General features: G+C 43.5%; 1 protein-coding gene across 1 annotated transcript in view; it reads left to right on the top strand.

The window, feature by feature from the left end:
- The first annotated feature begins 7,529 nt into the window (after positions 1-7,529).
- CS (citrate synthase) overlaps positions 7,530-23,540 on the top strand; it is a 32,643-nt gene continuing 16,632 nt past the window's right edge. Inside the window, exon 1 of the mRNA XM_075551480.1 lies at positions 7,530-7,737. Coding sequence (XP_075407595.1) covers positions 7,696-7,737 — 42 coding nt within the window. The 5' untranslated portion in view covers positions 7,530-7,695. The remainder of the gene's footprint in view (positions 7,738-23,540) is intronic.

Consider the following 23,540-nt stretch of genomic DNA (forward strand, 5'->3'; position numbering starts at 1 on the left):
AATGGAACCTGTAACTCTTCTATCCCACCAGATTCCTACTTCATTCATAAACTGGATAAGCATTCATCCATTGCCTACGTAACGCAGTGGGCTTAGCGTCTACTCGAGAGAAGAATGTCTGAATAAACAAGGGAACTTAAGTGTATGTTACTAACAGGATTCTAGAAATTCTCGTTATTCATACTGATCAAACATAAAGTAAGACAGGACTTAATCTTGAAGGAAATAATGGACATGCCTTATTCTTCCCTTCCTGCCCCCTTCCAGATGTAGAGAACAAGCAAGAGCAGAGACAGGAAGGGGAAAGTGGCTGTGACCAACTCAGCTGGAAAGTAAGGGCTTTATCGGACAGGGAGAAATGAGGGAAGGAACATTGAATGAAAAGACCTTGCTTGCTGGCCAAAGCTTTTCAGTGGGATGCCAACAGCAACAACAGAGATTGTCTTCCTTATTTCTGTCAGCTCATTGTCAGTCTGGAGTATAAGTGTGCCTACTTTCTGTGCACCGCAAACCTCTACAGGGAGACAGGCATCAGCACCCAAAGGAGGCCATTCGGGAGCTGGTTAAACACCATGGTGCTGAGTAAACATGCCAAGACCTTTAAACTGCAGCAGTGAATTTTAGAATCTAAAGAGACCTTGACGATCATCAAGTTCACCTCTGCCCATTTTATAGATGAACAGGCTCAGGCCGCAGGTCTCAAAGTTTTGTATTTAGTGGCAAAACTGGATTCATAAGCCAATGTTACCAGATCTTCACTATTACTACTGTAGAGTGCCTTCTAACTTTTCTATTTTTAAGACCTTGCACTTGTATGCCTGACAGTATAAATATACTCAACAAGGCTTGCTTATACACACACACTTAAGAACTCTAGCACATCACCTACCTCTGAGCCAGCGCTGACTTTAAAGGACAACTAAATGCACAGCTGGGTGGATGTTCTCATTGTCTCACATCAGCCACCGGAAGTACTCCATCATAGCATGTTTTCCAGACCAGCTGTGTGTGTGTGTGTATGTGTATACATGTCTGTGTGATGCAGTTGAGTGATGTTTACATGCTTCACCCCCACCACCCCACTTTGAGTATGCTCAGGCATCTGGCTCTTGCCTGCTTGGCATCTAAATACTGCTTTCTTTTCCATCAAAAGCTTATCAGAAATGTTTATGTATTCTTGTAGGGAACTTGAAACTTGATAAAAGATGCAAAGTATTCACAAGTTTTAATAAATTTAATGTTCGCTGAGAACAGTTTATTTGTGCTGTACCTCACTAGGTAGTCAGTACAGCTGTTGAGCGCTCCAGCCTGAGAAGCTGTCATTGATAAACAGGTGTAGGAGTTCTGGTGGCTGCTAACCACAAAGTCAGCAGGTTGAATCAAATGACAGCTCCACAGGAGAAAGAGGAGGCTCCTCTCATAAAGATGTTACAGCCAGATTAGGTGCAATTCCTGCACTGTCTCCAGTGTTGTCCCTCGTAGGGTTATGGGTCAGTGAGGGATGTTGTGTCTTGTAGTGGGGCCTTCCATGTGATCCTCTCTGTGCATAGGCTGCCCTGAGCAGAGATAACGTCCTCAGGGCTTGGTGGGCCAGGATGTGCTCCACTCTCTCTTCCTCCCCCTTCATTTGCTCCCGTGTACTCTTACCAGACATGTCCCTCTCCCCAATCTGACCCCCACCACACTGAGACAAAACACCTAAAGGGCGTGCAACAGAATAAAGCAAGGGGAACAGCAGTGAAGTCCCCAGGGAATACCAAAAAAAAATAGACTTTGGGGCCAGTGCATGGCATCCCACCAGACTCAACCTGGAAACTCCTAAAAGTCAATAAACGTTTATGTTCTTTTGTTGTTTTGCTCTGTCTTGTTTTTGTACATATTATTTGTGCAGATCTGTCTAGATAAGATAGGTGGGATAAACAAACTGGAGGAGAAAACAACGGGACTGATGGTTCCGGGGGTCATGGGAGAGGGGAATGCAGGGGAAAGGAAGTGGGGTTAAACCCAGGGACGAGGGAACAAAAAGTGATCCAAAATTGATGGCAAGGAGAGTATAGAAGGCCTAGTAGGGTTTGATCAAGGGCATTGTAACCAAGAGGAATTACTGAAACCCAAATGAAGGCTGAACATGATAGTGGGACAAGAGGAAAGGAAATAGAGGAAAGAACTAGGAGGCAAAGGGAATTACAGAGAACTAAATATAGGCATGTACATATGTAAATATATGATAGTGAAATAGATCTATGTGCATGTATTTATAGGTTTAGTATTAAGGTAGCAGATGGACATTGGCCTCTACTCAAGTATACCCTCAATGTAAGAACACTGTTCTGTTAAATTGGCATTCCATGATGCTCACCTTCCTGACAGGATCACTGAAGACAAAGCGGGTGTATAAACAAAAATGTGAAGAACACTGATGGAGCCTGGCTCTCAAAAGATGTAGTGTCTGAGGTCTTAAAGGCTTGAAGGTAAACAAGCAGCCATCTAGCTGAGAAGCAACAAAACCCATAATGGAAGAAGCACACCAGCCTGTGTGATGACGAGGTGTCAGTAGGATCAGGTATCAGGCATCAAAGAATAAAAAAATTATATCATTGTGAATGAGGAGTACAGAGTGGAGACCCAAAGCCCATCTGTAGGCAACTGGACACCCCCTTACAGAAGGGTTGTGGGGAGATGAGCCAGTCATATAGCACTGAGGAAACATACAACTCTCTAGTTTTTTAATGTTTCCTCCCCCCACTATCATGATCCCAATTCTACCTTACAAATCCAGCTAGACCAGGGGATGTACACTGGTACAGATCAGAGCTGAAACGGAATCCAGGACAGATAAACCCCTCCGGACCAATAATGAGAGTAGTGATATCAGGAGGGTGAGGGGAAGGTGGGGGTAGAAAGGGGGAACTGATCACAAGGATCTACATATAACCCTCTCCCTGGGGGACAGACAACAGAAAAGTGTGTGAAGGGAGACGTTGGACAGTGTAAGATATGACAAAATATAATTTATCAAGCGTTTGGGAGGGAGGGGGAAAATGAGCTGATACCAAGGGCTCAAGTAGAAAACAAATGTTTTGAGAATGATGATGGCAACAAATGTACAAATGTGCTTGACACAATGGATGGATGTATGGATTGTGATAAGAGTTGTACGAGCCCTCAATAAAATGATTTTTAAAAGGAAAAAAACGTGTTACAGCCTCAGTAATGCAAAGGGACAATCTACTCTGTCCTCTAGGGGGCGTGAGTCAGAATGGCATGTGGGCTGGTTCTAGTTAAGCAGGACCCAACTGGAGGTTAGGAGGACACACCTGGTATCGCTCTTAATTCCTATCACAGTTTACCATAAGCAGTCCTTCATGAACTTATTTCAGCCCTTCTGAAAATTTGCTGTAGTATAAATCAGTTCTAGCTTGTTGTGTGTGATGGAGTGTTTAAGCTGTACAAATTTGGTTGTACTTTAAAACTTTAAATGCCTTCTAAGTCGGTGAATCAAGAAGATTGGGCCTTGGAATGATATGCCCAAAGACAGTGTTAAAGGAGGCCAAAGTGTAAGTAGGAGCATATGCTACGTGTTAATCGAGTCCTTGAAATTTTCTTAAGAGGATTTTTGTGGTGTTTTAAAAGGATTGACAGTGGAGCAAGTCTTTTCAATACAAAATGAACGAATAGCAAGGTAACTGATACATGTTCAGTACCCAGATAACAAGAAATACATGTTGGCATGTCATCTTTACATCTCCTGAAAGATTTCACCTCTGGGTGGCAAAAACGGTTAAGCTTGGCCATTAGTCAAAAGGTTGGTGTGAGCCACTCCACTGCTAGGCACTCCGAAGACAAGCGGCCATGGAGCGGAATCTGCCTCCTAGCGGCCCTGTGTGGTTCTGAGGCTTTCGGGAGCAGACGGATTCAAACTGCTGACCTGACAGCAGCCCAACGCATAACCCACTGTGCCGCATTACCTCAGAAGACCACAAGAAAGGACAACAACCCTTCTGCCATTGAGTCTGTTCTAACTCACAGGGGCTCTATAGGACAGCAAAACTGCCTAAGGTTTTCTGAGACCATCACTCTACGGAAGTAAAAAGCCGCCTAATCTTGCTTCTGCGAACACAGCTGGTGGTTTTGAAATACTGATTTTGCAAGTTACAACCCAACCCTTGCTCTCCGCAGCTGAGAGGCCACAGCTGGGGAACCCCTATGGACTGGTTCTACTCTATACACACGTGTCACGAGTCAGAATGAGCAATAACATTCTGAGTTTACAGCTCTGAGAAGTTGGTTTCTTGCTACTCCACAGGGAGTTAAAACTTCAACCCCAGTGGCGATCTTATCTCCATTCATGTAGAAGCTCCACATGTCTCTCGTGCCTATATAAAATAGTCCTTTTCTTGAAACCTGCCTCTAGATTTGAAGGCATCCCCTCGAATTCTAGTATTCTGTAGTGACAACCTACCCCTCTTCAATGGTTTCCAGACCGGTTGCTCCTTGTAAAAGGCCCGTTTTGTCTCTGTGCTGGTGCTGTTGGAGTTGAGCATTGGGCTCCTGACTGAGCACAGATGAGGCTTTCTACTCCAGTACAGGTTAGTTCTACCCTGTAGTATAGAGTTGCTATGGGTCTAACTTGTTGGCAGTGATGGTTTTTAAGCATGAAGAAAACCTTCCCTTTATATATAAACCTTCTACTGATACATATTTTAGGGGTCTCCAATTATGTATTTCAGATGTAGATAAATGTACCAAGGCTTTACAGATGTGCAAGACTACATATAGTTTTGGAAGAAGTACAGTCAGAGAAGGGAGGATGGCAGGTGTTTGTCTTACAATACTTTGGACTTGTTAGTAAGAGAGAGTAGCTCCTGGAATGGGGCATCATGAAGTAGACTCGGCTCCAGCGAAGAAGCGGAAGATCTTCAAGAGATGGCCGGGCACAGTGGCTACAACAATGAGCTCAAACGTACCTACCTACCATTGTCAGGACGGCACAGGACCAGGCAGCGAGCGTTCTGTTTGTTTCACCTAGGAGGCTTAAGAGTCAGAACCGACTCAATGACACCTAAAAAGAGGACTACTTTATCTTTCTAAGTATCTCTAACAATAAAAACAAGCTCATGTCCCCAGGAGGCAATGACTCAGCAGTCCCCTTCCTTCATTGCAATGTTAAGTCAGTCCATCACCTTATAAAAAGTACAACATACAGGCTCTGGGATGAAGCCAACTTCCGTCTGAACTCTAGTCATGCCAATTATGAGCTGTGTGACTGTGAGCAGGATACTTTTAGCTTGGGTTTCCCCTTTAAAAATAAAGGGTCACGAGGAAATCCTCTGTGAGATGAATCGGGAGCAAATACTGTTGAAGAGAGATTTGATGCTTTCTCTGGGCATTTGGAGTTGTGAGGATCAGTAAAGTACTGTACATACCATGTTTATGTAATATTTGGAAGTTGTAAGTCCTCAATACATTTTCGCTATTAAACGCAGGTGGTTTGGATTACTGGTGTAAACAGTTGAAAAGGGTTTTTAATTTAGCTGCATTCTTTTACTTGCCCTCGACCACAAGGGGGCGCCATTGCCCCATGTAGATTTTAAAGTGGTCCTCCCTCCCAAGGTCAGGATGACCTCAATAGTTGGGCCTTCAACCTCCCTTGCCCTTCCGTTGTAGTTGTATTTGGAGCTAGCGCAAACTTGACTGCTGTAATCATGCCAATCTCTCCACGAGATCTTCATCTTGCCAGACCCCACGCGCTGTATGTGCATACAGCAATTCTAAGCCAATGGGTGGGAGATCTTAGTCCCTAGGTTTTCCTATTGGCCATTGACACCGGCTATCACAATCTGACAACAACAACAAAAACACACACTAACCATTCAGTCTTCATAACCCTAGGCTCCAGGATGCCAAGAGGTTTAGAGCATTGCTGTTTCCTACCCTCCCTCCAAAAATAGGTAATCCTTCCTAGGCCACCCAAGAATTGTCCCTTTGGAAGCGTCACCCTGATGATGCTCCTATCTGTTGGCACTGACTGGAGTTCCGTCTTCTGATCTGTTGACTAGTCTCTGTGGATAATTAACCAGAGGGAAGAAGCCAGGTCAGACTATTGTAGGGTTACGAGGAAATCCTCTGTGAGATGCTAAATTGGGAGCAAATATTGATCAACAGAACTTTAAAGGCACCGATGAGGTAACTGAGATCAGTGCTTGCTCTGGGCATGGCTTTGTTTCTCTGTATGAAGTTCTTTCCTAATACCCACCCAGCTGGTTCCCAAGCCAAAGGAGTATTAGTTGGTAGGTATGAGACTTGTTATGAGAACATAGGGAAATTTTGTTTGCCCAAGAAGTACAACCAGAATGCTCCTTAGAAGGGAGGACACGAAGACTGTGCGTTATGTACTTTGGACATGTTATCTGGAGGAATGCATTCCTGGGGAAGTTTCTCAACAAGATGAACGCACACAATGGCTGCACAACTGGCTCACACCCCAACGACTGTGAGCGGTACAAGACTGGGCAGTTCTGTGCATAGAGACACTGAGTGGGACCTGACCTAACAATATAGACACTCAGTCTATTAAGACCTGACTCAGATGGGTATCGAAACCTGTGAACCTTGTTAATGAGGGTTTGGAGCTAAGCTATACATTTCCCTTGCCCTTGGGTCGATGGCAATGACAGGCTTAAGGCAGTATAAAGGTCCTAAGGTCTTGTCCACCCAGAGGGATTAGTCAGGGTGGTGCGGAAAATCACTAGTGCCATGGGTCATTCAGGTCTCTGGGGAGCACAGGATAAGAACATACATAACACTGCCAAGGCCCCTTGGGTCCCCAAGGCCCTGTGGAAGTGGTATGAAAAAGAGAGGGTGCCTGATGCCTGGTTTCGGATAGGGGATGATCTGCAGCTGCTGATCTTGAGGGGTGGTCCCGCTCTTCCAAGTGTGCTCCTGGAGCGGCAGTGAGCCCAGTGTCCAGAGGTGCTGGAAGAAGGCCTTGCATTAGCTAGGCATTTTTGGATTTTGGATTTTCCAGCCCACATAAAGCACTGGATATTCGGTCTCTTGCCTTTGCGCCCATTCTCCATACATAGTAGTCTGTTCGAGTCTCTTGAACTCGAGATCACTGCCTATGTCCTCGTGATGTCACCTCCATATGCGTGCAGTCATTAACCAAAGACATTCTTCAGGAGACCACGGAACAATAATATATTAAGGGATAGGAGCTCAAGAACTTTCCAAGATCAAGGTTCTGAGGCTTTTTCCTCTACCACTCACCTTAGAATTCACCTCGCTTGGCTTTAGTGGTAAAGGGGAAACCCGAAAAAGGAAGTTAACTGAGTTATCAGGCATATTTTTAGCCACCTACACGATCCCCCGCCTCCACCCTTTCCCTTCATTAGCCGAATTCCGGCGGCCCAATCCTCCCCGCCACAGCCGCTCAAGCCCCGCCCCCCTCCACAGCGGGCCAATGGCCTTGGCCCCCCAGCGAGGGGCGGGATCCGGCTCGGTGCAGTAGGCGGGGCCTCGCCGAGGACCCCGAGCTGGGCGCCGCCGCCGGTTCGTCTACCCTCTCCCTCAGCCGCCTCCTTTCAACCTTGTCCACCGGTCGGCGCGGCTTCTGGTGCAGCGGCGGCGGCTCCCATTCGTGCCGCAACTCACCCCCTCCCTCCCTCCGTAGCCAGATTCCCGAGTGCGCCGGCCATGGCTTTACTCACTGCGGCCGCCCGGCTCTTCGGAGCCAAGGTGAGCGACTAAGGAAGGAGCGTGCTGTCCCCGGGTGGGGCTGAGGCGACCGCCCGGCCCTCGCGCACCGGGGTCTCCCTCCCCCATCCTGGCGCGCCTTAAAGGGGCCGAGCGCTGGGCCCGCAGCCCGCCCTGCGAGGCGCTCTCGGGCCATGTGTTCCTCTGGCCATCCAGCCCTGGGTGTGCCCGGGGCTGCCCACCGCGCGCAGGCGGGTCTGGGCGGGGTGGGGGCCGGACCTTCTTGCCCCTTCGCGTGTCTAGGGTGGTGGGAGGTTAGGCATGGCCCTGGTAAAGGAGACGCCAGTAAGGGAAAGGGGTGGTTTGTTCCTAAAGAGACTGGGAGAGGGGGACGGGGGAGGAGGGGGGAGTGGGAGGGAAAGCCAAGGCGTTCACTTTGCCCTTGGGCAGAGGCTTTCCGACTTCTGCTTTGTAGGGAGGACCTTGTCAGTTCCCGAACACCCTCCTGCTGCACCCCCAGGCCCATTATCTACACCTTCAGTGACCTAGCCTGAGTCGTTCCTGCGCCAGGCGTGGGACTCCTTTTTATCCTTGGGACGCGTAGGCTTTCCGCCTTAGGAGGAGCTAGGGCGGGGTGGAGTGGCCTCTGTAAACCACCTCCGGGATTGTCATACGTGGTCGGCATCCGCAGTGGTGTCCGCCTCGAGCGGGAGGCGCAGCTGGTGAAGCCGCCCCCCAGGGTTGGCAGCTGCTAGCCAGCCTAAGGAGAAGAACTTCCCGTCGCCGCTCCGGACCCTGGGATGAATGTCTTTTGCCTCTGGGAATCCTAAGAAGGCTTTCCGAGGGATTTGCTGCCAGTTTTCAAATTGCCAGTAGTGTGGGTCCTGGTGTAGGTTGGCCCTTTAAACGGAGCAACTGCTGCGCCGAGGGAGTACCAGCCCTCTGATCCAAGCCGGGATGACCTTGACTTCTGTATAAAGAATGTATGCTTTCTCTTCTGTAGACCGGTTCAAGCACTCCACACCTGAAGTGTAGGCACTTGTAAGAATGTGTGTTACCCTCGAGGTTGGCTGAGATAAGGTGGAAACTTGTAGGGTTTGCCATTGGGGCTTCCGGACCCCTAGCCCGTTTGGGACTTCCTTGGCTTAACTTGGCTGTTGCTTCTCTGGCTGCCAGGGAACAGAGAAGGGAAGCCTCCTGGGAAATGAAGCAAGTTGGAGAGAGTGTTTTGGCAGAATAGGGGACTCTATAATTAGTTCATTCCAGAACTGCTAACCCAAACCAGAGAGTCTACCCTTGGTGTGGATTTGAGAAAGCCCTCAGACTTTACTTATTGGATTTGTTTTCTCATACACCTTCAGAAGACATTGAAGGCAGCTGCGGTCTCTTGCTGTCATTCTTGTTTTTTCTACTTGTTAAGAGCTAGGCCTGTGGATCCCAGGAACCCATGGATTTTGGAAGCAGGGATGGATTACTCCGTAAGCAAGGTAAACATGGACTTGTGGTCTTACTCATCTGTAGTGAACAATTTCACATATAAACGTACTGTGCATGGTGGGTACTCCACCCCTGTCTGGGGGTGTAAATTGGAAAAGAGGCTTTGATTCTGTAGGAAGGTGCTGTGGTACTGGGACTGAGACAGATGCCAGACAACTAGAAGCACAGTATCTTTATTGGGAAAACAGTAAGATTGTTCATTCACTACAGATTAGTAAGTAAGCCCATGCTTACCTTGTTTGTCGGGTAACCTGACCCTGAATTGGAAGACCTTAGACTGCCTTTGGCTCTTGAAACTAGCAAACTACCAAAGCCTGGTAATCTCAGGAGTGGAAATTTCCCTTGAACTGAGCAGTGTGACAAAGGGAACCAAGAAGCCTTTCCATTTGTCAACTTTGCTAGCATCGGAGCTTTCCAGGTTAGCCTGCTACTTAATTGTTAGCTGATTTTATTTTGGTTGTTAAGGCAAAGTAGACATCTCACATGGAGGAACTGACCCCTGCCACTTTGCTTCTCAAGGACAGGTACAGTTTCACTTTTCTAACAAGTTTTCTTGTGTTCTGTGTTTTTGTTTGTTTTCTAATATATATTATATCTATATAATATGTTAGATTACTGTATATACACTATATCATGTTATATCACTAATATATTAACATGGTAGTATATATTATATTGATACACACACAATCCTTTCTGGGAAACTCAGATGTTAGCCATCGTTCTTGTGTTCCGGCTCACTGGCAGGTAACTTAAATGAACACTTGAGTTGTTGAGACAAACTGATTTAAGACATATGACTAATTTATTCAAATGAAGTAATACAGGGGGACTTTAAAAAGTTTGTGAAAAAGTGTAATTAAAAGGTAGTGGAATTTTTGTATGAGCTTTTCTGAAAGCTCCCTCATACTAAGCAAGGGCCTTTTCGTTTTGGCTGTTATGTTAATACATCACGATTAGTTTCGTGATCTTGAAAGCTGCCCGTTCACAGATGATCTGGGTTTGGCTTTGGGCTAAGAATTAGGCCAGCTGTTCATGAATGGGTTCCTGAAGTCATGTGATTTAGCCAACCCTGGCTAAAAAGAGTTATTCCTTGTCCTGTTGAGATGATTTGATAATTTCCAACCCCAAAGTGTTTCTAGATTACTTCTAGCCTTTTCTGGATAAGAAATTGCAGTTCCTTCATTGTACCCGCACTGTTTCCACTTCCTCCCCGCAGTCCCGTTTCTATTTGCCCTTTTCTGCCTTCTGAACTTTGTTTTTTGGGAGAATTCCTGTGACCTTTTGGTCTCCTGGTTGATTGTTCTGGGGCACATGTTCCTTGGAGTGTGATTGTTAACTTTAAAGGCATTTGTACTCATATTGTCTGAATGTTATCTCTGAGGGTTGAGGATGCTTAAAGACCACAGTTTCATCAGTCTCCTGACAAGCCAATAAATTGTTTTTTTCTATGATTTTATATTTTGCTATACTTTTCTTACTCTGTCCAAGAACTCCTCTTGTGACTTGGATCAGAGCAGTCCTCAGTGGTTGCCAAGATACCATCTAGTTCTGGTTTTAGGCTAGTAGAGGCTGTGATTTGCATGGTCTGTTACGCCTTTGGATTACAGTTGATCCTTCAGCATCATGGAGTGTTGCAGGCCCACTTACACACATTTTTCTTTTGGCTACTATAGCGAGCCCTGGTGGCACAAAGATCTGCTTAAAATGCTATAACACTAATCATCTCCGTGTGTGCTGGTGTTTAAGCAGATACTTAAAACACTTCAGTTGACCACATCGCCATGGAGAAAAAATCCTCTTAAGCCTGTGTTGTTCCATGGTCAGCTGTAAGTTTCACGCACATTTTCAATTGTGGGAGGCTGACACGCCCAACCCCTGCTTTGTTCAAGGGTCAGCTGGGATTGTTTCCTTGAGTCTTTTATTTTCTTCACCCTTTGCAGAAAGAGATCAGTAGCTGTATCTTCGATGGCCCTTTGCAAGCTCAAAACTTTTAAAGGCAAAGGCACAGTTAACTTCTGGTGAGTGTGCCTTGCCTTTGGTTATCAGTCTGTCCAAAGTGATGTCAGTGGGCAGCAGGTAAGGACTGTAGTCAGTCAGCAAGGAAGACTGGTGTTCTGGTTCTTGTAATTCCAGTGGGCAGCAGGCAGAAAATTGGACTCAAACCACACCACCTTCTGTTTTGTCCCAGTGTGTTCTGTAGTTCTGTAGAGTTCAAGTAGGATGTGAATTTGTTTCTAACTGTAGGGGACTCAGAACAAGCTCTTTCTTAGGATCTAAATAGATTTCATCTGCTTCCCCGCTACTGCCAAAATCCTTTAGCGTCCTGATTTCTTTTTAACATTCTGCTGTTTTTAAAGGTTGCTAATTCAGGTTTCTTGTGGCTTTCTATTACTGAGGGTGAATGTTCTGCTGATTTCCAGAATCTAATTTCTAATTCAGATTTAACAGAAGGGGGGGGGGAGAGATCTAGAAACTTACATTTTTTCAAGGACTTGATTTGACTAATGGTCATTGCTTGGTGGCCCAAGATCACTGTTGAGTAAGATTCTGCCCTTTTGACAACTTACTAGATGCATTCTGCACAACTGTTGAGTGTTTTGGGTGGGGGTGGGAGCAGGAGGGGTCTTTTTGGGAGATAGAGAGTATTTTAAAGATCAGTTACAGAAATGACTTTTTTTTAATTAGGGGTTCATACAACTCTTATCACAATCCATACATACATCAATTGTGTAAAGCACATTTGTACATTCATTGCCCTCATCATTGTCAAAACATTTGCTTTCCACCTAAGCCCCTGCCATCAGCTCATTTCCCCCTCCTTCCCTGTTCCCCCCTCCCTCGTGAATCCTTGATAATTTCTAAATTATTATTTTGCCAGATCTTGTACTGTCTGGCATCTCCCTTCACCCACTTTTTTGTTTGTTCCCTTTTACCAATCCACTCCCATTATCGCCACTCACCTCACTGGTCCTGAAGGGTTCATCTGCCCTGGATTCCCTATGTTCCCATTTCCTGTCTGTACCAGTGTATATCCTCTGGTCCAGCCAGATTTGTAAGGTAGAATTGGTATCATGATAGTGGGTGAGGAGGAACCATTTAGAAACTAGAGGAAAGTTGTATGTTTCATGGTTGCTACATCACACCCTGACTGGCTCATCTCCTTCCTGAGACCCCTCTGCTAGGGGATGTCCAGTGGCTGACAAATGGGCTTTGGGTCTCCACTCCACATTCCCATCCTCATTCACAATGATATAATTTTTTGTTCTTCTGATACCTGATAAGCGATCCCTTTGGCACACCTAGTGATCACACAGGCTGTTGTACTTCCATGTGGGTTTTGTTGCTTCTGAGCTGGATGGCTGCTTGTTTACCTTCAATCCTTGAAGACCCCTATATCCTTTGCTAGCCAGGCACCATCAGCTTTCTTCATCACATTTGCTTATTCATTCGCTTTGTCTTCAGCAATTGTGTCAGGAAGGTGAGCATCATAGAATGCCAGTTTAATAGAACCAAGTATTCTTGCATTGAGGGAGTACTTGAGTGGAGGTCCAGTGTCCAACAGCTACCTTAATACTAAACCTATAAATATATGCACATAGATCTATTTCCACATCCTCATGTATAAATATATTTACATATGTATATGACTTTATTTAGACCTCTATATTTAGACCCCTTGCCTCCTACCTCTTTCCACTATTTCCTTTGACTTTCCTCTTGTCCCACTATCATGCTCAGTCTTCATTTGGGTTTCAGTAATTCCTCTTGGTTGCATTACCCTTGATCATGCCCTACCAGGCCTCCTACTACACCCTCCTCACCACCGATTTGGATCACTTGTTGTTCCCTTGCCCCTGGGTTTGTTAACACCACTACCTTTCCCCCACACCTCCCATGTCTCCCTGGAACTGTCAGTCCCCTTGTTTTCTTGAGATGATCAGAAATGACTTATCTAAGTAGTCTGTTTTCTCTTCCCCCTCGCCCCCCACCCCCCCAGTGCCTTGTTTCTTGCTTGGAGCTGAAATTTACAGCAAAATTAAGAACAGCTTCTACTTCTAGGCTGGCACCTTATTCACTAGTATATACATGTATATCAACAGAGGGTCAATAAATATTGAATAAAAGAATTACGAGGGTTTTTACAAAAAGGAAAACTAAGACTAATCCTTTTTTGAGGCCAGAAATGGCCTCATTCACTGTCTCAGAGTGGTTGATGAACCTTTCGTGAAGAAATTGCTGGGGAATGACACTTGGGTAAAAAATAATAAGGAAATGTCATGAATATAAGGGGGGGCCAGCTTTTCTCAGTGACCTGATCCAGTAGTACAGGACAAGTTCAGTGTCACCGTTGTGAAACATGTTGAATGGCGTTAGTTCTCTGACCTGTTCTGGGGAGACAAGAGCTGTTGTCCTGTGCTTACTCCCTAGTGCAAGTTGTTCCTGCTGTGTCGGGGGCCTCTGTACAAGTTTATGCCTTCCAGTCGTCGGTACATTATATTGGCTTCATTAGCTAAGCTAGTCCAGCTTGCTTGGCAAGCTCTGATCTTTTGTTGAAGGATGATGGCTTTATTATTAAATTAAAAGCAGGAGTTTCTCTCAGAAACCTTTTACACCAGGACTCCTGTGTCAGTAAACCAGCCTCTAACAATCGAGGGGTCTGTAGGCACAATTGTTCGGTTATATTAGCGATCATAGTAGAGTCATAGAAGAGAGAGTAAAATAAAGCAGTTGGACACATTTTGTGGTAGCATGTTCACCTCAGGGACGGCCATGATATAGCAGCCAGGTCTGCACAGAGAAAACACATTTCCAATCATGGCATATATACACATTCAGGGACATGCAGGCCCCTCTGATTACATCATAATGGGAAGGGGTTGTACAATAGGCATACATCAATCGGAGGGGGACAAGCTAGGGACCATCTCAGAACCAGAAGGGGCTGCACTAGGGGAACACATGCAACAAGATGGGCCCGCCCTAGATTCAAGATGACAGCCTACCCTTGGTCGTCTTTGAGTTGGCTTGACCTTGTCCATGAGCTCTCCTTCAGGAAAACGATTCACTATCCTTATCAGCAGGGGGTGGGACAGACTGTAGAGTCTGATTGCTCTAGTTGGCTGATACCCTTGGAGATAACCTCTAAGCAGTTTGCCTTGACCTCCAAGTGTGCAATCAACTACGATGTGATGTAAGCAGCACCTTAGGTATGGCATATATTTCGGGAACAACCTTTATGCATCCCACACTCTTGGATATTTGGCAGGTCATAGTCCTGTTCCTGGAGTGGAAGTAAAAAATTGCTTAGCTTATCCACTGTAGAGGTGAGGTAAGGGTTCTGAATGTGGATCATTACTGATGATAGGCTAAGAGGGATAATTGGGGCGTCATTATTGAGCAAGTGCTTATCTGAGTAAAGTTCTATTGTTTCTGGAACTTGGGGAAGGGGAGGATAGTTTTAATTGATTTTTGATAGGTAATCTAGCCAAAACTCCTCTAGGAATGCGCTTTGACAGGATCTCCTGTGTTCATTTTTTTCTCACTTTTGAAATAGAGGTTCTTTTTATTATCTATATTTTTACCTCCTAGCTCATTGGGGAACTACAATCCACTCTTTAGTAATCATCAGTAGAGGATTTTGCCCAGGAGTGTCAGCATATGAGGTTTCAAAAAACCTCTTAGGAATTGTGACACCCCACCAATAGAGAAGCTGGTCACCAGACCTTGTGAGCCAGACAGACCCTTGAATTTGGAAATGTCTGGCATCATCTCACTAATGAATGTACTCACCTGTTGAGTGAAGTGATTACCTGAGTCACCTGACAGCTGCTGTTCCACCTGTGGTGTGCACCCAGAACCAAGCCAGGGCCAACAGTCTGAGCCCATCAGGCCCCCTCCAGAGTTGGGGGAGGAACAGGAAGGTGAAAGGTGTGGGGTGTTACCTGCCAGTCTCACCAGTGAATGTAGCCTGTCTGGGTGAGTGAGTTGTGAGGTCTGGAGTCTGATAGTTCTTCAGCCCTTCCTGTCTAGTCATCTTTGCTGTGCTTTGTTGTTGTTTGTTGTTAGGTGCCACTGAATCACCCCTACGGAAAACAACAAAATACTTCCTGGTCCCCAGCCAGGCTCTGTCTTTGTGTTGCTGCTGACTCATAGTGACCCTATAGAACAGCAGGGTTGAATTGTTCCCTCGTTTCTGACTCCCATGAGAGTAGAAAGCCCTGTCTGTCCTCCCTGGAGCGGCTGGTGGTTTTGAGCTGCCGACTGTAGCTTGTGGCCTTTCTCATAACTACATCACCATCGGTTTGTTGAACGTCTTCCTGTTTCTCACACACTCTTTACTAAGCCTGGCAAGGACTGGTCACCCCGATAACATGTCTGAAGTAAGTGTGATGAGGTCTCCCTAGCCCTGCTTCTACAAATCATCTGGCTGCATTTCTTCCGAATCTGTTTTGTTGTTCTCTCATTTTATGATGTGGACAAAACTGTAAATCAAAGATACTAGTTCTTTGGTTTTCCTTATTCATTCTTCAGCTTTCACATGGATATAGAGCTATTGAAAATAGCATGGCTTGCGACAGGCACAGCTTACCCTCAAAAGTGACATCTTTGCTTTTTAACACTTTAATGAGGTCTTTTGCAGCAGATTTTACCCAGTACATCATTTGATCTCCGGACTGCTACTTGCATAGACATTGCTTGGGGATCCTAACTAAGGAACCTTGGGTTTTTGCATTATGTTGAGGTGTAAACCGTATTGTAGACTTAGTGTCAGTGGCCTTGTGTAGTCAGTAAAACAGGTAATTATTTTAATACTTTGCTCTTAACTAAGATCTGACGATATCCTTGGCTTCCCTAGTTTCACATCTTCTGAACCTGGCTTGAATTTCTGGCAGCTCCCTATAGATACCCTCTTTGCCCGCCCCTGCCCCCCAAATAGAATCCCACCCAATCTTTTTTTCCCCCGTAGTCAGTGTGGATGTACCCACCCAGTCTTACAGGTGCGCTTCAACAACTGCTCTTTGAATAGCTTAAGCAACGTTTTATTTGGGTGGTTGTTCAGGAGTGTCTGCATTAGTTTGCTCACCTTGGGAATGGGCACGGATAATAGATCTATTCAGTTGGTCAGGTAGTTGTCTTCCAGATTTCCTGGCATAGATGAGTGAGTACTTCCAGTGCTGCACCCATTTACTGAAACACCTCAGCGGGTGTCCTGTCAGTTCCTGGAACCTTGTTTTCTACTTTTGCCCTTGATGCACCTTGGATTTCTTCCTACAGTAGCATTTCCTCTAGATTATGTGCCACCTCCTGAAATGATTGAATGTCAAGCACTACTTTTTGGTACAGTGACTCTCTATTCCGTCATCTTTTGATACCTTCTCTAATTCAGTCAATCCTTCAATACTGCAACTCATGGCATGAGTCCCACACCCCCTTTCGGTTTTCTAACTCCAAGTCTGCACATTCATTATGCTTTACCTCATCTCTTCTACTTCATTAGTCCTTTTTTGATTTTTTTTTTTAGTCCTTTTTTTCTTTAGCCTCTCTATGTTCTGGAATCTAGAGCAGGTTTCAGACTGTCTTCTGACATCTCTTTTGGTCTCTTCTGTCTTGTTTTCTTCATGACCGATTGCTTTTTTCCTGCCTACATACATGATGTTATCCTACAACTCAGCTGGTCTTCAGTTGATTGAGTGCATCAAATCTGTTCTGGTTTCTTAATTCAAGTGGGATATACGCATGATTATGCTTTTGCTTTTGTGGATTTGCTTTTATTTCCTTCAGCTTTTACTCCAAACTTGCATTTGAGCAATTGATGATCTGTTCCATAGTTAATGCTCTGCCTTGTTCTGATTGGTGGTGTTAAGCTTCTCCCTGGCCTTTTCCACAGATAACTGTTTGATTTTAGTGTATTCTGTTTGGTGAGTTCCACGTGTGTATGGTTGCTGTGTATGTTGCTGGGGGAAAGAAAAAGTATTTCTAATTTCATTGGTCTTGGATAATTCTATATTATGTTCTCTGTTGTCAGTTCTGTACAGCACCAAGGCTGCATTTAAGCACTACTGATTCTTTGTTTCTCAACTTTGGCATTCCATTCACCAGTAATTATCAGTGTATCTTGATTACACGTTTGATCGATTTTAGGCTGAAGAAGTTGGTAGAATTCTTCAACTGCCTCATCACTAGTTGGTTGGTGCATAAAATTGATTAATAGTTGTATGCATATAGATATTATCCAGACAGCATTGTACTTAAAGGTACATGCACTCATACTTCCCTGCCATCGAGTCAATGCTGACCCTTATCAGCCCTATTACAGGACATGGTAGAACTACTCCTGTGGGCTTCCAAGACTAACTTTTGGCGGGAGTAGAATTTTTTTTTTAACGTTTTATCAGGGGCTCCTACAACTCTCATCACAATCCATACATACATCAGTTGTGTAAAGCACACCTGTACATTCATTCCCCTCATATTCTCAAACATTTGCTCTTCATCAAGGCTGTAATTTTTTGCAGAAGTAGACTGCCACAGCTTCCTGTGTAGGATGGCTCGTGGGTTTGAACCACCAAGATTCCTCATTTAAAAAATCGCTGATTTTTTTTTCCACCGCCAGCTTCCAGCATTGTACAGACCCAGTTGATGGGGGAGATAAGAGCCATAGCTGCTTCCTCTTCTAATTTTCACTATTAGCTTTGCACCTTGAATATTCTGACCACAGCATCGGATCATTAGAAGAAAAATTATTCCCAAGCAGGATCTGTATTTCTGTTATTTACGGCATCTGCAGCCTTGGCAGCTTTTAAGTTCTAAAATTGTTTGTTTCTGCACCATTATTTTTTACTATGAGGAATGGATGCAGGATTTGGAACATATTCTTTTATATTTGTATTGCTGTTAGTAATTTGAACACAAGCAATATTATATTAATTTGCCTGTTAAACTTGATCATTTAACAGAAATGACTTGTGCTTCATTACATTATAAAAAGGAAGGTAATTTAGGAATTGACTTTAGGGGTTTACAAATTCTTTTTTGTATCTTCTATGAGCTTTTTTTGTCTTCACCTAGTTGGCTGTAAAATTATGTCACTTTTCAAATTCCATTTATAGAAATAAATTTGAATTATCTGACAATAGCACAAAATTTTATATTTGAAAATCAGTATATAAAACAAAATTATTTAGAACCTGTAATTTCATTATTCAGATTGGCGATACAGTCCAAAAAAGTAGGTACTTATAAAGGCAATCAGAAGTAATTTCATTCATTTATCATGTGTTTGTAGATAGCAGGTATTTTTCGTCTTGAAATGATACTTAAAAACTTGTGAACTCACTTTCCATCCTGTAGCGCTGCCCTTCCTAGCTCACTAGCCTGCTACTGATAGCCACTGGTGGGGAAGGCCATGGTGCACATAGAAGGGCATGTTCTAGCTGAAGAGGCATTCAGTTTGGCATTTAGGACCAGAATGAGATTATACCAGATTGGTCCCAAGTGAACAGGAAAATGTAATTGTTACCACATACAATTATATAATGTATATTGTCTTTCTTTGTGGACTTTTCCAACTTCCATAGTCAGAGATACATACACAATTGAGGTAACCATGTTAGCGTTGGACAAGCATGTTTTTGAAGTCATAATAATTTCAATTTCATAAAGTCTGAAGGAAAATGGAAAATAGAATACATTCATATCGCTTATTCTCTGGATGGTCACTTATTTCTCTGTGATGCCTTTGGTTCCTCTCTTGAAAGGCAAATATAGAAATGCAATCACTGTTGCAATACAAATTGATTTTACACAATCAATACTGACTTGCATCCTTTCACTGTACCTCCTACCATGTTTATGAGCATATAACAGTAATGTCAGCACTTGTGTCTCAGACAGCAGACAATAAAAGTACAAACTCAATGCACAAATTAAAATTTTTCATGTTAGATAAATATTATTTCCAGTATTTTTCCCCAACAGTTTTATTGGCATATAATTCACATATCGTACAATTCAATAGTTAAGTCACATCAAGAAGAGTTGTATAAGCATCACAAGTTTTAGAACATTTTCTTTTTTTCCCAAAGTATTTTATTAAAAATAAAGGCTATATTTTATTAAAAATAAAGGCTGTTAACCAAGCCCTCATGTTCCCTCTTTCCCAATGAGCCATTAGGTCATTAAAAGTCTTGATGTCATTTTCATTCTTATGGATTTCATATACAGAAAAATATTAAAAACAAAAAATAAGAATAGCCAAGTAAAACAGAAAAACCTCAAGCAAAAAGGAAGAAAATATTAAATGGTAGAACAAATTTAAAAGGATTATAAGGGAGACCAAATGATAGGGTGCTAAATTTTAATCTACCTGCGTCTGCAACAATTCACTTTTTTTTTTTAGTTGCAACAGCTTTAAAATAGGTTAAAGGGGAGATTAAATGATAAGCTATTACATTTAGACTCAACTAGGCCTGCCATAATGAACTTTATAATGTTCTCTGTTAAATACCCGGGCTATTTACATACCTCGACTATGATTGGAGGGATTCATCAGAGGTTTGATCCATGTGTGGACCCTACAAATAGATTTTTATATTCCCAGTACCTTTTTGACATTCACTATGTTCATATGATATTAAATTATTATTTGTTAGTATTACATTAAGTATAGATACTGTCTGTGTGTGCCAAACATTTTAAAGTTACAAATATTACTGTTTACATAATGTAGGCTAGAACTGCAATTAGATGCTGTCCTGTTAAAAAGTGACCTGGTGCTCTTACTCTCCCTCACTCACTCTCACTCTCTCACTCTCTCTCTCACTCTCACTCACTCACTCATTCTCACTCACTCTCACACACTCTCACTCACTCTCACTCGCTCGCTCGCTCGCTCTCTCTCTCACTCTTTCACTTACACTCTTAAAATAAATAAATAAAAAGTGACCAGGATTCATTGCAATGGTCAACTTACTTGAGGTTCCCTTGTTTTCTACGTCATCCGCGATTAGTGTTCCTGTTACATGACAAAGGGCATGACTGTCCCTCTGGTCTGGAGTTGTTAGATCAGCAAAGGTGTACGTATGGATAAGACACTTTCAAAATGGACCAGAGAGCTATTATCTGTTCATTAAATTTGACTTGCTTGAGTGACTGCTGTGTCAGATCCAGTTTCGTCCTGGGCGAATGTAACAAGAGTTAGGTTCCAAAGGCCACCTCCATGTCTTAGAAGGAAATAGAATGCTCCCACGAGACCCACCGAGGTAGGAGTTTCAATTATATGGTGCTTTCTATCCCTGTAAACAGGGGTCTCAGAAACCTGCAGCAGGGTCACTAGGGGTCAGCATGGACTCAGTGGTAATGAGTGCTTATCAAAGTCACATCAGTTATATGGAGGGGACCATAGAAGACATAACTATGAAAGCGTTGAAGTGGTAAGGGCCTCATAGCTTAACCTAGTACCTGGGCTCCCTCGTGACCCTGCTGAACTTTATCCCCAGCACACTGAAGCTGGGTCTGTTTCCTTTGGGCCTGCCAGGTGCCTCAGTGTGGTTTTAGCTTTTCCTTGTGCCTTATCTGCTTGGCTTGGGACAACTGATGCCCTTGTTTGGTGATGCCCTAAGCACCTGTTTATCTTGCTTTGGGAGTAATCCATCTCTGCCGACACTGAAGAGTACTAGAAAGTGGCCACACTATTTTATGTATTTGTTATGTAAAAAGTACCAAACACTTGTTGTGTGCCAAACATTGGTTTGAGTCCTTATTAAGTACATCAGTCCCTTGAGGTAGGCACTATTGTTTACATTTTCTAGGTAAGGAAAACAGACACATGTTGACCCAAGCCAGTAAGTGGCAGAGAAGCAGATTATACCACTTTTTTTTCCAACCATAGCCTGTCTACAACTGGCACTGTTCTACAGATTGGGAAATCTGGCGACTAGGACTATTGTTTTCAACTGGGTACAGACAGTTGAGGTCAGCGAGTGATAGGCTCCTCAAGAGGCTCTTCATTAAATGGTAAAGAAACGCTAAAGAAAATGAGGGTGAAGTGTGGCGATGGTTTACGCTCCCCTTTCATAGATGCTGCATTCTTACAGCTTTGCCAGGTAGCCTTCTATTCTTTCCTCCCCCTGGTTTTCCAATGATAAATACCATATGCAGAAAGAGCAGGTCACCACTGTCTGGACAGTTCTCTGGCACAGGGAGGGAAATAGTCCAGTGTGCCTATCACTGGAAGAGAGATCTTCCTCTGAGGGAGCCCCATTTTCAGCTTAAGATAGGGGTTGTTTTTCTATCTGTTGAGCTTGCCTAGACTTGTTTCTCCTAAGATGTAACCTTACAGTGTTCTTACAGTTCTTTATTGCCAATGAAGCTACAAGCCGTTGTAGAAATTTAAAGATAGTTTCAAAGTGGAAGATCTCAACTTTCAAAAGATCTTTTAAAACAAAAGACGCCAACATAACCACTACCCACCCACCATGAGCTACTGCAAAGCTGATGGTCGTCTCTGGGAGATGGGCTGCCAACTTTGGAGCATGCAATGGAGTTCAAGATAAGGTCTGTTTTCTTTCTGGTGACTAATAAAAGGCAAAGCTCTGTGTGTGTGTGTGTGTGTGTGTGTGTGTGTGTGTGTGTGTGTGTGTGTGTGTAAAGCGATTGTAAATTGGGTGATGGTTTACAGAGCAAATCATACTTGTACGTTTAATTCATACACACACCAACTCAACCTGCTTCATTGCAATCCCCTCAATGCACCATCACGTAGTCCCATTTCTTCCTTGTGTTTCCTGTTCCCTCTCTTCTCTTTTCCACCAGCCCTCTGAACTTTGACCTTGGCCAAATACTCCCTTTTGAGTTTATATGATTGGTTGTTAGTAAACTAAATACGGATTGTTAATGAGTTCATCTCCAGACCTGAAGGATAAGGGCCCTAGTCTTGGAGTGATTTCTTAAATACTAAGTTCAGCTTCCCATTTGCCTCACCTTCCTATAGGGTGTAGGTGTGAAACTGTGCTCAGATGGCCCACAGTGAGCTGGAGAAGACTAGGGAGGAAGGAGTTAGGACATCCCTGATTAACTCGTTGAGGTGTTCTCCCTTTGCTTTGGGACATACTAGCTAGCCTTTTGCTCTCTGAATTTGGCTTTGGGATGGTTCTTTAAAAAATAACCCTTTCTGAATGAATCTGGAGGAAAATATGTGGCTTAATAAAAGGACAAATAATGCAAAAAACTATTAAAAATCAAGAATAAACGTAGATACAGAGAAGAGCATTCTTTGTTGTGGTTACCAGGATGGGGGAGGGATCACTAATGCTTCAAGACAAAATTTCATTTATTTGTAATTAGAAATAAATATTTCACAATATATAATTACTTATTTTGTGATTAATCACCATGCTTTAATTATGTTCAATTTGTAACAATGAAAATATATCTGCCTATCAGACATTTACATTACGATTCATAACAGCTAAATGACAGTGATGAAGTAGCAACGAAAATAATTTTATGGTTGGGGGTCACCACAACATGAGCAACTATATTAAAGGGTCATGGCATTAGGAAGGTTGAGAACCACTGCTTTAGACACTTATACTGTTTTTGGCCTTGGGAAACTCCAGTACTGAATGGGACTGAAGTGTATTCAACTTGGCCAAGGTAAATGAAGTTGCTAAAAGTATACAAGTAAAAAGATCAATTTGCTATCTTATGTAAAAGTTTACAACAAAAGGAATAACAAAAATATATGGGTGGTTACATGGGTGGAGATGCATATTTGTGTTAATAGGAAGACATACGCAAGTACACATGTGCACATGTATGTATGGGTGTGTCTGTAAAACACAAAACCTACCACTGAGTTGATTGTGACTCAGCAACCCTTTAGAGGGTGTCTGAGGCTGTGCCTCTGCCTCCTCTCCTGTGGGTTTGAAGTGCTGACCTTTTGATGAGCAGTCCGGCGCATACTCAACAGTGCCATCATTTGTAGTGTGTGTGCACACTGGGAGTGCATATGTCTCCCAGCTGATCTACGAAAGGTTATAGGAGGCACGGTAGCAGACGAGTTACCTGGATATGTCTAAAAAGTTTATGTCAATTGGCATGAAATAGTTCATAAAGGTAATGTACACCTTAGTTCAATGACTGGGGTCTTTTTTTTTTTTTAAAAAATCATTTTATTGGGGGCTTGTACAATTCTTATCACAATCCATACATGACATCCATTGTGTGAAGCACTTTTGTATATTCGTTTCCCTCAAAACATTTGCTTTCTGCTTGATCCCTTGGTATCAGCTCCTCAGTTTTTTCCCCTCCCTCATGAGCCCCTGATAATTTATAAATTTTTA

Source organism: Tenrec ecaudatus, chromosome 6 (genome assembly GCF_050624435.1).
Source record: "Tenrec ecaudatus isolate mTenEca1 chromosome 6, mTenEca1.hap1, whole genome shotgun sequence".
Lineage (NCBI taxonomy): Eukaryota > Metazoa > Chordata > Mammalia > Afrosoricida > Tenrecidae > Tenrec > Tenrec ecaudatus.